Source organism: Rhinatrema bivittatum, chromosome 13, assembly GCF_901001135.1.
Source record: "Rhinatrema bivittatum chromosome 13, aRhiBiv1.1, whole genome shotgun sequence".
In the NCBI taxonomy this organism is placed as follows: domain Eukaryota; kingdom Metazoa; phylum Chordata; class Amphibia; order Gymnophiona; family Rhinatrematidae; genus Rhinatrema; species Rhinatrema bivittatum.
In genome coordinates this window covers 60,990,924-61,006,283 of record NC_042627.1, presented here as the reverse complement: position 1 = coordinate 61,006,283, position 15,360 = coordinate 60,990,924, and the positions used below count along the sequence as shown (strand labels likewise).

Sequence of the window (15,360 nt, the reverse complement as noted above, 5' to 3'; positions counted from 1 at the left end):
GCCATTCAAACACCAGTTGACATAAGACTTGTAACCAACTAAGGGGGCTCATCTTCAAAAGCTCTACGAGTCACCAGTGTTTCCCACCCCTAAGCAGTTGGGTTTTCAGGATTGCTTACACAGGGACGGTAGCGTAAAAAAAAAAAAAAGAAAAGTGCGCAGATACACATAAATGCTCATATGGGCCTGCGAACTCACGTACGCTGGAAATTTGGGCCCTGCCCTAGAACGCCACTGATACCCCCGAGCTCTGCCCCACCCTTTTTTTTTGACTTGTGCATGCACATATATGTGCATAATTTGCGGCTTTTAAAATACGCGCTGCTTAGATATATATATATATATATATATATATATATATATGAGCCTTTTAACACGAGCAATGCTTTTAAAATTCCCCCCTAAGTGTCCAAGGCATGCAAATCATCTCGTGCACATTCATTATGGACATCCTGAAAACCCGACTGGTCGGTTGTTCCTCCAGGAGGAGGTTAAGTATAAAAAAAATGTGTCATTAGCCTTTTTAGTCAGTCAGACGATAACATTTTGGCATCTGATCTCACTTGCAGAAAACCATTAGTACCCTTTAGGGAACAGATCCTCAGGGTGTCTGAAGGAAGTAGATATCACCAAAGTGACTGCTGAGATTCAAGCCCTCATTTACATCCCTATTCTCTATTTGTGAATGGCTGAGTGACCTAAGGCCAGCTTAGCAGTCTTGAACTGTAGGAGCTCATGTGCCGTTTCATTTCGGAAGCTTCCATGGTGAATATAATGGAAGAACAGGAAAGAGACTGAAAAGAGAGACTGAAAAGAGAGAATCAGCTGTGACGGCAACACATACCATACTCTTTTTCCTCTTAATTAAGAGTTCTAGCAGGCTGAGTCGCCAACAAAAAGAAACGCCATGGGGACTGCAGGAAATGTATCAATTAAGCTGGTTAGGTGCTTGAGTGAGCAGCACTCCTAAATCACGAGCATATTAATCTGTCTGAGCAAGAGAGAATGATACTGCGTCCGAGGTTGTACTTCAAGGATTTAACTATAGAATTGCACCAAAAATACGCCCTATTTGTGAAAACTTTAAAGTAGACTTTTTATATTGTTGATTTTTGTTAAGAAATCTAGTATAAAATATTTGCAGGATAGGTTAAAGGATGTTGCTTAAATAAATATTGCTTTCTCTACGGTGAAGGAGTAAGACGGTAATTTTAAACCAGCGTGCAGGCGCACATGGGCACACATTCGTCGGCCCATGCCCAGGGATATGGCTAATTCACAACCTGTGAACGTACGTGCGCGCAAGTTATAAAATAGCCCGGCCGCGCGCACCATATTTTAAGCGGGCATGCACAAGTGCACAGAAATGCTGCTTCTTCCATATAAATCATGGGATTTTTTAAAAGTGCATGCACCAATGCCATTTTCAGTTTTACCCGTTCATCCCCAGTTTGCCAGTTAAGAGATAGGTCTTTCAACCCCCCCCCCCCCCCCAGTTATCCCAACTGTTAAAACCCAGCAGATCTACCTAGTTTTCTTTATTTTATAATGCACATGGCCTCCATAGCAGAAGTAAAGTTACGCGGCAAGGAGCCTTGATGTGGGCACATCTCAGTTTCACTCCCCGAAATGCCCATGCTGTGCCTAGACCACACCTGCTCCTTTTTGAAATCTTCAGGTAGATACATGCGTTATCTCAGCAGCTTTTAAAGTCCGCTTGGCATGCGCAAGCCCGACATATTCGCACATCCCCCAATTAATGCCTGTGCTGAGCTTTAAAAAGAGTAGCCATGACTACTGAAATGGGAAATTGTCCACCTTCTTTTTATCTGAAATTTTCCAAAGCAAATGCAGACGAAAATAAATGCAACCTCCATCTACATTTGTCTCCTTATTTTTCTGTTAATGCAAAATAATCAGGAACCTTATCTTCAATGTGGTTGAGTATAATGTTGTGGGTGAAGCCATAACTACGCTCTCCTAAGGCTGACACTGAAGATAAGAAGCTGGTGTTTGGGGCAAAGGTTTGTGACATGACTATTTATTTATTTATTTTAAAAAGCTGTAGAGCCTGCTTCGCCACAGTTTGGAGCAGGTGGATTGCAGCTTCTTCTCTGGCAGGCAATGCTCAGAGAAACACACGAGGCTCGTGATCCGTAGCAGGCATGGTTTTGATTGGAAGAACTGGGTACGGGTTCAGAGATTTCCTTCTTTTCCTCCCTCCAGAGGGGAGGAGCTTACCTAGACAGATCAAATCATTTGCCATTCGTTTCAGAAAGGGGAGCTGTGTTTATAAAAAGTAAAACCTTGGCTTGGATCTCCACTGTCAGCCATGTGTTGCTTTATGTCACATTCCCCTTGGTGATACTTGAGGCATGTGGAACTTGAAGGACTGTTCAGGCAGGGCTATATTTGTCACGGTTCCTCACTGCTGGCCCATGAGTATTTGAGAGCAGAGACTGGCTAAAATTATCTGGTAAGTCTTCCAGCTCCTACTCCCAGAAAACAAGTAAGAAATTGTCTGCATTTGAATTAACCTTTGCTAATAGATACAAATCTTCTCATCTTATATCGCCTGGATAGGAAAAACGGATGAATTCTTAAGACTGAAGGAACGACTATTGTAATAAATATGTAATGTTTTGGTAGTTGCATTAATTCCCGCTTTGTAATGTAAGTCTAGATGACTGTAATTATAGCTATGTTCTCTTTCACTGGTAATATGGAGCCAGAATAACAGTAATACCCATATTTCCAAGCACACTTTCAGTTAACTCTAACTAGTTTTGCAAGAAGTTGGGCACTGAGACACACAGCAGGAAACTCTCTCTTTATTATAGCAAATCAATAATATTTAACTGCAATTTTTCTGCAGCCCACATCATTTAGTGCAGAAATGAGATAACATTTCTTTTTTAAGCTTTGTTCTTCCATTTTATAAAAAGCACAAATAAACTCTCAATATTTCTGGGAAGTTTGTTTAAATACAAAAAATATATATACTTTGGGGGATATAATTAATGTCCCATATGCCTGCTGAGCCCGATTCAGTAACTCATTGTCTGTAAAGAAATAGTCACTACTGCAAGCAATATTATCAGATGAATGTTTTCTTAAATCTAATCTTTGCTGCCCTTTGCTTCAACAGCAGAAAAGTCATTTATTGTAATAGATGCTCTCTGTATTGACACAGTGGAAAGAAACAGTATTTTAGGTAGCATTTGCTATAGGTTGCAGGCCATTCTAACAGGATTCCATTGTACTCATAATATCAATTCTCTCTTATCTATATTTTGTACACATATTTGTAGCTTCTCTTCTGCAAAATCCCTGAGCCATATGTTGACTATTTTGAGGTATTCAGCCCATGGCATTTGTTCTTTATGCAGCTTGACTAATGCTCATAATGATATTTGCCATGAATTGAGGGCTGTACATTCTAATTTGCAGGCTTGATCCTCCCAAATTCAGGACTCAGAAAAATGTACAGCCAAAATATATTTGATGAGTTTGTTAAATAAAACTAATACATTTCTGGGTCAGAGGGCTGGTGGCTCAGTGGTACGTGCTGGGCAGAGGACCCGAGTTCACTTCTTAGGCCTGCTTTCTACTCCCTGGGCAGGCCAGGATTGGGGATTCTGTGAAGGCAGCATTCACAGTCTCTTTCAAACATTACTCAACAATGATCCCTAGTGGCTGGACTCAGAGCTCACATTAGCCATAAATTGTGGCCCCTTGGCCAAGGACTGTCATTGCAATGGCTGCACAGGGTTTGAAGGAGACTATAAAAGAGGAGGTTTAAACCCCGGGAATTTGTAAATGAAGGCTCATGGAGCTGTAGCTCAAAGCAGGCAGGTTCCAATTGGAATAGCGAAAGAGCAGAAGGAAATTGTTGGGTAAAAAAAAAAATGAGTCAGAGACTCTGTATGTTTTGAAGATTTTAGTCCTGATCCCACTATGAATAGCATTGAGCAGTCCCATTACAACAGGCATCAACTTAACGATGCCTTTTTAAATATGTGATGCTTCTCTCATGATGTTACCAACATCTGGAAATGGGTGGAGGAAGCCTCTAAAGGATGCTTCCGCTGTAGCATCAGCTCAGGTTAATGGCGTGAAGGCAAAAATGCTCCCACACACTCAGGTCATCTCACTGCCACATTTAAGTAGGCCTCAAACCATTTATGTACTTCAGGACCATAAGGAAACAATGGGGAAAGGATATGAGAAAAACCAATTGAAATCTTGGCAACTTAATTAGGAAAATACTTTTACATGTCTACTGCTGTGACAGAGACTGTTCTACAGAAGTTAGATAAGGCTCACATGTATGTAGACCAGCACCATGCCTCAAGGAGGACCAGTTTCTTCATAAACACGATTTCAGGTCTTTGCATAACTTGGAAGCTTTATTTTCCACTCTCCCACTCATTGTATACCATGATCTGACTACTGTACAGTGAATGATGCAGCGTAAACTATATCGATTCTGTGAGTGTGTGTGTTGGGGTTGGAGAGGAGAGTTTACGGGTTTGTGGATAGAATATATGGCTAGAATAATGCAGTCATTCCCGGCTTACATCATGGAAGCCCATTGATACCTAGTGCCTCATCTACAGTACTGGGGGAAATGAAGGCAAGTAGGACATTAAAAAAAAACCCAATGACACATCAATCACAGAACGCTGATTGATGCCGCTTGTGTGTCCTCTCCCCTCCTGAACTCGCCAGTAACAATGCGCTGTCAAGTAATCAATGTAAGGGCTTCAGGATCTCTTCCTTGACCATGTAAACTGCAGCCTCAGGCTCCGTGTCTTCTGCAATGGTGGTAAAACAAGAGAATATGTTCCAAAGGCAAATGCTTGATCTTGAAATACAAAACCATCACATTCCGCTCCCTGCCAGAAAGTGCCAGTGGATGTAACTTTCTATTCTTTGTTTAATCCACTCAATACTCCTACCTCCCACAAAATCTTCAGTTTAGTGAGTAGAAAATATGTGGTGGGGTTGTTTTGATTGCATGTAAGGACTAGCTAGTATTTAAATATCCATTTGTTGTAAATTGTTTTGAAAAAGAGCACTGATTATAATGAACTCATCTGATGTTCATTTGAGTGTCTGATTTGCCTCCACAGCTATTTCATCATAAGCTCAGAACATGGCTTATTCTTTTAACTCAGTATATTCCATAAATAATATATTTTATTACCAAAGGATTATGTGCAGGTGCTTTTTGGCTTTGCAACAATAAATTACTAAATGCTAGAGATGTTTATTCTCTGAGATTTTCAGCCCTGACAAATCAGAAGACCAAACTGAAAAGCACTGATGAGCTGCACATTTATATTTTTAATAAGCCTGTATAATATAAGAGGAGATCTAACCATTTCATACGTGATCCGCATATTCAGATAAATGTCCAATCTCACATTTACTCCACTTCTCATTGTAAAGTGGTATGGCTAGAGGGGTAAATACATAATTCAATGTTTTTCCCCCTCAATTACTGATTAGCTTCCAGAATCTAGCACATCATTTCCATCCTGGAGGGGAAGATCTTCCTGCTGTAGAACATTTATGTATAGTTTAGCATAAGGGGTCATTCCATGAGGCTAGATGGGGGGCTGGGCTCAGAAGAAACTTAGGAAAGCCTTCGTCACAGAAAGGGTGGTGAATGACTGCATGGTACAGCCTCCCAGTAAAGACTGAGGCATGCAATAACAGTACTGGAATTCAAAGAACATGGAACAAATAAAGTGAATCCTTGGCAGTGGGAAATTAAAAGTAAAACTGGAACTCAAGCCAGATCGGCAATATTGCAGTAAGGTAGGAAAAATGGTCAGACTAGACGAGCCATGGAGTCTTTATCTACTTGTTGATCATTTCAATGTCTATTTATGTAAAATTTGCAATTGGATTAAGATTTTATAACTTAATATTTTCTTTCATTATTAAGGAGTGGAAAGCTCTTTAAATATACTATCAGTCAAACATTAAAGAGAGAGAAGAATTATGTCATCTAATCCTGCCACAGCAACGGAGACAGCAACCACCACCAATAAGCTACACAAAGACAGTGCTAGGGATTTAGATCAGTTTAAAGATGAAGCAACATCTGGGCTGGCTGAAGACTATGATGGCTCTGACCCTGAAGATCTAACATTTTATGAGACAAAAGAACAACTGGAAATTTCTCCTGATGTGCAAACTGCTGAAGACAAAGGAGATGGCGTCCCAGTTGAAGAAACTGAGCAGTTTGCTGAAAAAGAGAAGACAGAATACAATTTACGAAAAGAAATAGATGGATTAGCACAGCTATATAGGCTGGAAGATGAGAAGGAAATAGAGGAAGATTTCCGAGCTGAACAGGTCCCAGTACCTAAAGTGTTAGAAAGAAGAGAATCTCCTATTCAAAAGTATAATGTGCAGCCTAAAGAGACAAAGCCCCAGCAAAGTATGCAAAACAAAGAGCAAGGATTTGGTAATAAGATTTCCCAAGATGCAGTGCAAGAGCATGACGAAGCTTCTAATAATTCACGCACTGCTGAAGAGGCCTGGAGCGATGCCACAGAGAAAGAAGAAGAAAGGACTGATGTTGACAATAAGCTGGAAGGAAATGACGGTGCTCTATCAGAATCGATTCTTCAACCTAACAATGAGGAGGAGATACCAGACATTTATTGTATTGCCTGTCAAACGCCAATTAGAGCTTTTGAAAAACTATTCGGCATCCATAAGGAACACGAGGTGACCCAATTAACCAATGCAGTTGAAGGTGTTAAGGTAGGAATAGATGAAGCTATCTTGCATTGGTAAATACCATATGCCGTTATAATTGAATAAATATCATTATTCTATTTGACAGGAAGAGATTCACAAAAACATGTGCAAATTAGAAGAGCATATTGCTCAGATGGAGAACTTTGCAAGTCAATTGGAGGAGATATTCATCACCATGGAGGTAAGCCATAATATACAATACAATTTTACTGGATCTTTAGAAGGTTTAGAAAGTGTACTATTAGTCAAGCATCTTTGTCAAGCATTGTCAAAGAGAACTAGTCTGGGGCAGCTCCATATACCCAAGCTAAGTAGGATGTGCATTCATTTGAAACAAACATGCAAAACATGATGAATGAGCCCATTTTCATTTTGTTTCAAACAAAACATAAAATTAAGAATAATGAAAAAAAAAATATTAATCTTTCATTTTCAGGAACTAGTGCATACTATTAACAAATAGTGCATGCTGTTATCAAAACAGTGAGCCCTATTTGCAAATAGAGCACACTATTAGCAAATGGTGCTAATAAATGGTGAAATGAAAAATGAACAAAAAATCTCAGAAAAATAATCCCCCCACAAAATAACAAAATAATTAGTGTGCACATTCCTATTAAACAGAAATAATGTTCTGATAAACAAAAAGCTTAGTTTATTAGCTTTTTAGCTCAGACTGTGCTTCTTTCTCCTTGAATCTAAAGTTTTAGATTTTTTTAACTTTTGGAAAAGTGCTACTGGGCTGGTTAAATCTGTCCATCTGAAGGCACCACAATAACTTGCCTGTTAAGGGGATCACGCATGCTGCAATTTGGGGGAGGTGGCCCATGGTCCTAGGATCTGTCCAATTGAAAGTGACTTCAATCTGATAAGAGTTGAAAAGCACCCCAAATCCATGCATATGCATGATTTACCCTCACTCATTTTCAGGTCGATACTCTAAGGCCGCGGTAGAAACAGTGCGGCAGTGTCAGGCGCACCCTCGTTCCTCGCACGCACAGTTCTCTTCACCTACCGCTCTATACTCTCTTCTAATTCTAATTTATTTCATATAGGAACACCGGTATATAAAAATCTAAAAATAAATAAATAAATAATTGCATGCAAATGCATGCCGTGGCTGCGAAGCCTTAGGCAAGCGTTAGGCCCGCGCAACCCATTTTACTGTATAGAGCGCCTATACAATATCCTGGGTTCGCGGGCCTAACGCTTCACGGCCGCGCTGGTATCTGTCATTTCAAATGTCATTTCAAATGACATTTGAAATGACAGGTACCAGGAAGTGGACAGTTATGTTCCCCGATGCTCGGCAAACTATCCCCCAGCCCCCGCTCACCTGCCCTGGCCCTGTCCGGTCTCCGGTGCAGCCCCAGTCCTGTCTCCTCCTCCCGAAGCAAAAAAAAACAAAACAAAACTGAAAAAGTAGCAAGGCTCGGGCCTGCTACGGTAGTCCCTTCTCCCTTCTCCTCTCCTCCCGATTTCAGCGCTCAAGGCGGCCTGGTGGGCGTGCATTCATCCAGGCAGAGGGAGCCGGCGGCGAAAGCGGCCTCCGGCTCCCTCTGCCTGGATGAATGCACGGCCCCCGCCGGCAGCGAATGAATGCCCGTGCGATTTCGGTGCTCAAGGCATGAGCACCGAAATCGCACGGGCATTCATTTACTGCCGGCAGGGGCCGTGCATTCATCCAGCGGCCCCCGCCGGCAGCGAATGAATGCCCGTGCGATTTTGGCGCTCATGCCGTGACGTCCTGTCATGTGACTGCCTTGAGCGCCGAAATCGCACGGGCATTCATTCGCTGCCGGCGGGGGCCGTGCATTCATCCAGGCAGAGGGAGCCGGCGGTGAAAGCGGCCTCTGGCTCCCTCTGCCTGGATGAATGCATGGCCCCCGCCGGCAGCGAATGAATGCCCGTGCGATTTCGGCGCTCAAGGCATGAGCGCCGAAATCGCACGGGCATTCATTTACTGCCGGCGGGGGCCGTGCATTCATCCAGCGGCCCCCGCTGGCAGCGAATGAATGCCCGTGCGATTTCGGCGCTCATGCCGTGACGTCACGTCATGTGACTGCCTTGAGCGCCGAAATCGCACGGGCATTCATTCGCTGCCGGCGGGGGCCGTGCATTCATCCAGGCAGAGGGAGCCGGAGGCCGCTTTCGCCGCCGGCTCCCTCTGCCTGGATGAATGCACGCCCACCCGGCCGCCTTGAGCGCCGAAATCGGGAGGAAGGGAGAAGGGACTACCGTAGCAGGCCCGAGCCTTGCTACTTTTTCGGTTTTTTTTTTTTTTTTGCTTCGGGAGGAGGGGACAGGACTGGGGCTGCACCGGAGACCGGACGGGGCCAGGGCAGGTAAGCAATGTTTTTACACTTTTTTTACACCATTTTTTACACTTTATTCCCGTTTTAATTTTCGAACACCACACTAACACCAAGTAGAGGGTAGTGGTAAACTAACAGGTTAAGGACGCGGCAAAATAGCGGGTTATAAAGGAGATAATCTGAGCGCGCGTCACAGTATCGGAGGGGAATAGCTAATTCCTTCATTATACAGCTAATTCGTTCATTTACATATCATATACATGCTGCGTGCGGAAAGGGTTATGCGTCTGTTTTAAGAAGCGCTAAGGACGCGTGAAACTGGAGACTGTATCGCTGAATCGCCTTACGCGTCCGAATTGTGCGCTCCCAGCACGTTACAGATGGGAAATCTTCAACCGAACGTTACAGTATCGAGCTGTTTACTTCTGAGAATATGCACAATTCATGTAGCACATTTGATGTTAATGGAAATTTACAAAACATTTCCTTCTAACCCACCTACCACTTGCACCTCATTTTATTTATTTAAAAACAACTATGTACTGCTTTCCCCCGCATTTAACTATTCAAAGTGGTGAACAACATCAGCAATCAAGTTGCCACAAACATAATTAATACACAGCAAACATAAATGCTAATTTACACTGTAAATATTAAAATTAAATTAATATCAGGCAGAAAAATACCCTAGATGACTCCTTTATTAATTATTCAACTAGCTGTACCCGGCCACGCGTTGCTGTGGCTCAGTCTGGTTAAATGGAAAAGAAAGAAAAGAGAAAGCACACGTTTCGAATATGTTTAATTTCACAATGCTTGTGGGTATACAATATTTTTTGTTGTTCCATTGCCTGTGCAGATATAGAGATTGTCTCGTTTGCCAACTCTAGAACACGCAACATATAATTGTCCATGTGAGAAGCAATCCGTGTCTAGATGTAAACCGCATAATTCTAGAAATGAAAAAGAATAAAAAAAGAAAAAAACAAACTATACTCACTAAATGAACGGTATGGTAAACGACACAGCTCAGTTCCAACGCAATGTCACATGAAATAATTAAATCAAAATGAAAATAAATCGAAATCTATGAAAATTCAATTTTACAATGCAATCGGAAACATTGAAATGGAATCGTAAAATATTTAGTCCAAGCCGTTAAACCCGTTAAAACGGGCGAGATTTTTGTCCCCTCTCCTCCTATGTCTTTGCTCTGCTCCGCTCCTCCCCCCCCCCAGCACCACGAAGGGCCAGAGGCGGCAGCGGTGGTAGGAGCTGCAGCGGTAGCCGAGGGGGATTTCGCAAGGCATAATGGTCCTGCCATCCCAAATCCCTCCCCTCTTCCCCGGTGGCAGAGGGACAGGCTCAGACCCCTTTCACTCTATCCTTACAGGCCCCAACTCCTTTGCTCTCCCATTCCCCTCTACACTGAACCCCTTCCACTGTAACCTATAAGTGGAGAGCTGGGGGGGGGGTAGAGAATCTCTCTCTCATACAGCCCCCTACATAGGCTTCCTCTCTCTCTCTCTTGCACATACACTTTCCCTCTGTCCCTCACACATGCATGCCCAATCCCTCTCACACACACACAATCCCTCACGTAGTCTCCCTCTCTCTCTGGCACTCACACTCGCCTTCAGCGCACATTACCACACTTCTCTCTCACACAGTTAAAATGGACGGGATTTTTGTCCCCTCCCCACCTAAGTCTTTGCTCTGCACTCGCAAGAGCTTGCAAAGTTCCCACGCCAGTTGTGTCTGGGAGAGCGAGGAAAACACTCCACCCCATCCCCCTCGCAAAGGGCAGGCAGCAGGCACTGCAACAGATTTGGGACATGTTGCCTAGCTTACTTTGCTCTTTCTGGGAGACCTGTGCCTTTAAGAAATCCGATTGGGGGCTTGAGAGGGAGGAGGGAGCAGGCCTCTGGCTTTCACTTTCGTCACGGTGCTTTGCTGGGAGTGGGGGTGGAGCGATGCCCATGTAAACTCTTCCCGCGGCGGCTGAGACCCACGGGCGGGTTGACAGCACTGCCTTCCCCTTCCACCCTCCCCCCGCAGTTGCGGGATATTTACTTGGCTTCTCCTTATCTGCGGGACTCAGGGGGTGGGGGAGGAGGGCGAGCTGTTCTCTCTTCAGCTCTTTGCGCTTTGGCTGCTGCAGGCTGCAGCTGCTTGTGATCTCTTCACAGCCGCTTTCTACTGCTCCGGCTGTCCCAACTCCCTCTCCCCCTTCCCCAGCAGTGGACAGACTAGCTCGGTGACTCTTCTACCCTTTCCTCTTCCTGTGTGTAACTGTCCGGCAGTCCTTACTCCCTCCCCACTTCCCCAGCAGGGGAGGAACAGGCTGAGCCGTTTCTCGGAGTGGTGACCCGTCTGCCCTTTCCTCCTCCCCTCTGTGGCACCCAGCACGTAGCGCAGAGCTCAATGGTCCGCACATGCGCGGTAGAGCTGCTCTCTACTGCGCATTTGCGGGCCGTCGGTCAGAGCCCATTTATATTGTAGATAGCGTGTGTTGCTTGTACGTCTAACAGATGATGCTGTTTTTCCAAAAAAGCATGTTTTTACCTGTCACAGGTGTGACATCTAGCTAATATAGGTATATAAAAACATGCACGTATTCGAATGCAACGTTGTGTCAAAATTTCAAAGCAATCGGTGAAGAACTTTCGGAGATTTAAGATTTTGAACAAACGAACATTTACATTTTTATTTATATAGATGTGTAAAACCAGATACAGCAGGATGACTCCACCCACCTGAGACCTACTGGGGAGCAACTAGGCAAGTTTTAACAGCATACAACCCCCTCCATCGACCCAAAGCCCATTATTCCCCTTTCACCTTCCAGCAACCTGGTACAGGAGAATGAGAGGGAAACAACCATGCCATCTCAGTCCCATCCAAAAGTCTAAAACCCCTCCTTCCCAAGTCTAAATATTTATTCAGTATAACATCATAGTTTAAATTCTTGAAAGTAATCACTAGCTAGGGAGGTATTTATTTATTTAGGCGTTTTATATACCGTCGCTTCAAAAGTAGATCACAACGGTTTACAAGATCCGCATACATACTCATTGTTAATGGTCATATATTATGGGTTAGCAAGCACCTTTTAGTTTGACTCCACAAATTACACTAGTTACCGTATACTCTAGTTCATATTTGTGCAATTACTATTCTATTTCATATGTGTGCATATTCATGGTTGATATAAATGAACACAAGATCTAATCCTACTAACATTGTATATCATATCATTCATAATTATTGCTCACTCTAAAAATATCAGTGTACAACCTTATTCACGTCTTATTGCTCACTATTTACATCACGTCATTCCCTGCATATCGTTTGCTCCATTAATATTAACTCTGGTACTGATGTAGTTGTTATCAGATTATTGGTCTTTTATGTTAAATTGTATGCTTTTCTGAAAAGCCAAGTTCTCGGCTCATGCTTGAAGTTCTTTCTATCTGTTATTTGACTAATTGACTCTGGAAGTTCCACAACTTGGGGCCTCCTATGGAAAACATTTTGTCTCTTATTTTCGTTAGGTGTGTTTTCCGAGTTGAAGGAACCATAAGCAGTCCTTTATTTTGTGATCTTAGGTCTCTCTGTGGTGTGTAGCTTTGGATTGTCAGCTTTGGGAATGTGCAGCTCATGATATCTTATTTTGCACAATACAGGAGGAAATTTATTTCTGCTTCTCTTTCTCTGCTGTTGCATGGCAGGCAGAGTCTGGCTTCTTGGGGTTTCCTGTTCAGTTTTTTATGAAAGCCCATGGCACCAGGATCCCCGTACTGGTTCTGATTGAGCTGGAAGCCCAGAGGAGCAGGATCAAAATAAAAATGAAAGCCCCCTCCATGTAACAGAGTCTCCTGACTCATGGCGTCAGGCGTTGTGTTCGGGGTGCAGGCGCCTTTTTTTTTTTTACTTAGCCATAGGTGCCAAATGGCCTGGCTACAGCTTTGGCCTTCCCCCAAAGGGGATGGGTTTGGTATGGAATATAAAAATGCCTCTTAAGGAGGAAACTAACATACCATAATTAATTATCAGCGCAAAATATCAGCACAAAGTTGCCAATGACCATCATATTTGGGCAAAATGTGTTAAATGGATACACATTGTTCAGTGTGCTATGCACATCCAATTGTTGCCACAATGTTTAATCATCAGTCATTTTTAAATGATGCAATATTAAAGTACTTGTGAATAATAATAAAGTATTTTCCACGTGATAAAGTGTTTTCCACAAATTTCTTCCACAATATTATTAATAATGATATCTTGACTTAGCTTGTATAGTGTTGTAAGCCCAATGAACTGATGTCAAGTTTAGACTGCAAAAAACGCCCAACACGGTCCGTGTTTTGGAAAGCGGGATTCCTTCTTCACGGGGCTCATTGCTGTTCCGATGTTCTTCCGGCTATATAAAGTCAACTTGTAAAAAAGTAAAAAAAAATCAACCAAGTTTCTATAATATAACCATTCAAATATTAAAGTATCAATACATCCGAATTTGGTTACATACATCACTTCCTTTCCTTCTATCTACATCATCTCCGGTTTGACGCCATTTGACAGACAGTCTTGCAACAAACCTGCCACAATCACTGTTTTAATTTGGTCACATACGTCATTTCCTGTTTCGAACGTCATTCCTTACTCCTTTCATGGTCATCTATGTCACCTCCGGTTTTATACCAGACTACCTTGAAATAGCCCGCCAAAACCGCTGTCATTCAATAATACTCTGCGGTAAGACGCGTACATGTTTAAAAGGAATGGCATCTATATTATCGCCGAAGGTAAATAATTTCTCTGTCGCATGTTGGGAACTTTGAATTTTGATAATTGGACTTGTCGTATTGATACTTTAATATTTGAATGGTTATATTATCAAAACTTCGTTGATTTTTTTGACATTTTTACAAGTTGACTTTATATAACCGGAAGAACACCGGAACAGCAATGAGCCCTGTGAAGAAGGAATCCTGCTTTCCGAAACAGTCTAAACTTGACATCAGTTTGTTGGGCTTACAACACTATACAAGCTAAGTCAAGATATCATTATTAATAATATTGTGGAAGAAATTTGTGGAAAATACTTTATCACGTGGAAAATACTTTATTATTATTCACAAGTACTTTAATATTGCATGACTTAAAAATTTAAAATGACCAATGATTAAACATTGTGGCAACAATTGGATGTGCATAGCACACTGAACAATGTGTATCCATTTAACACATTTTGCCCAAATATGATGGTCATTGGCAACTTTGTGCTGATATTTTGCGCTGATAATTAATTATGATATGTTAGTTTCCTCCTTAAGATTCTATTTCTACTACTACCATTACGAGAACATTGATAAAGAGTGACACCATTTTTATTTGTGATATAAAAATGCCTTTCATGAGCTACTTGGGGCGGGGCGGGGGAGGGGAGAAAGGGATCTGTGAATTGGGAGAAGATTCTTGTAAGAATAAGACGTCTGGTGTGAAGCTCAGGCAGGGCATCCCCAGTGTGCAGTTTGCTCTTGGGGCTTTGCTGGTCTCCTGTGGAATCTCTCTGACAGATACTGCACAGATCAACCGGAGGTATCTGTCCCTTAGTCCACGAGGAAACATTTCTTGTTCTGGAGGAGTCTGCTACCAGTGTAGGGAACGAGGAAGGGAAGAGGTTTCCCTGTCTGCCTTTGGAGCCTGAGGAAGGATAAGGTTTTGAGGTGGAATTTATGTGACTTGACTAAGAAGCTTTTTGTGAGTTGGACCATTTGCTGGTTTTTCCCGACTCTCATGGACATTTATTTCTGGACCATCAAATAAATTCTTTCCTCTGTTTTGGCAGACGGTCCTGGTGTGGACAATTGTTTCTTTGTGCGGCGCGAGTCTCCCCCCTGGGCACCATACCATTGTGCTATTCTCCAGCGGAAGGAACCCTGGCTCTGCAGCTGCAGACAGACTTTTAGCACCCCTGCAGTCAGCAAAGGGGGAGCTACTCATGCAATTATAGAAAATAAAGTAGTGCAAAACAACTGCTCAGTATGGCTGGCTGTACAACTATATGTAAACATATGACGGGAGATCCTGTTCAATGTATCTGCTCTTAAATAGACTAGCTGAAAAGACAAAGATGAAACAGCTTTACTGTACTGGAGGATTTGCATTTAGATCACCACCAAAGCAGCCTCATAAAACATTTATAATACTAATACTTGCCAAAATGGGGGCGTTTTATGTGTTCTTTTTAAAGCCGATG

The 15,360-nt window shown here is 42.7% G+C and overlaps 1 protein-coding gene across 2 annotated transcripts in view; it reads left to right on the top strand.

Moving 5' to 3' along the window:
* The first annotated feature begins 2,323 nt into the window (after positions 1-2,323).
* Positions 2,324-15,360, top strand: part of FSD2 (fibronectin type III and SPRY domain containing 2) — a 59,816-nt gene continuing 46,779 nt past the window's right edge. The window contains exons 1-3 of one of the 2 annotated variants that reach the window (XM_029574521.1): positions 2,324-2,476; positions 5,957-6,783; positions 6,866-6,961. In XM_029574521.1, the coding sequence (XP_029430381.1) occupies positions 6,013-6,783; positions 6,866-6,961 (867 nt within the window). In that variant the 5' untranslated portion in view covers positions 2,324-2,476; positions 5,957-6,012. Of the gene's footprint in view, positions 2,510-5,956; positions 6,784-6,865; positions 6,962-15,360 lie in introns of both variants that reach the window. The other variant, XM_029574522.1, reaches the window with a different exon arrangement.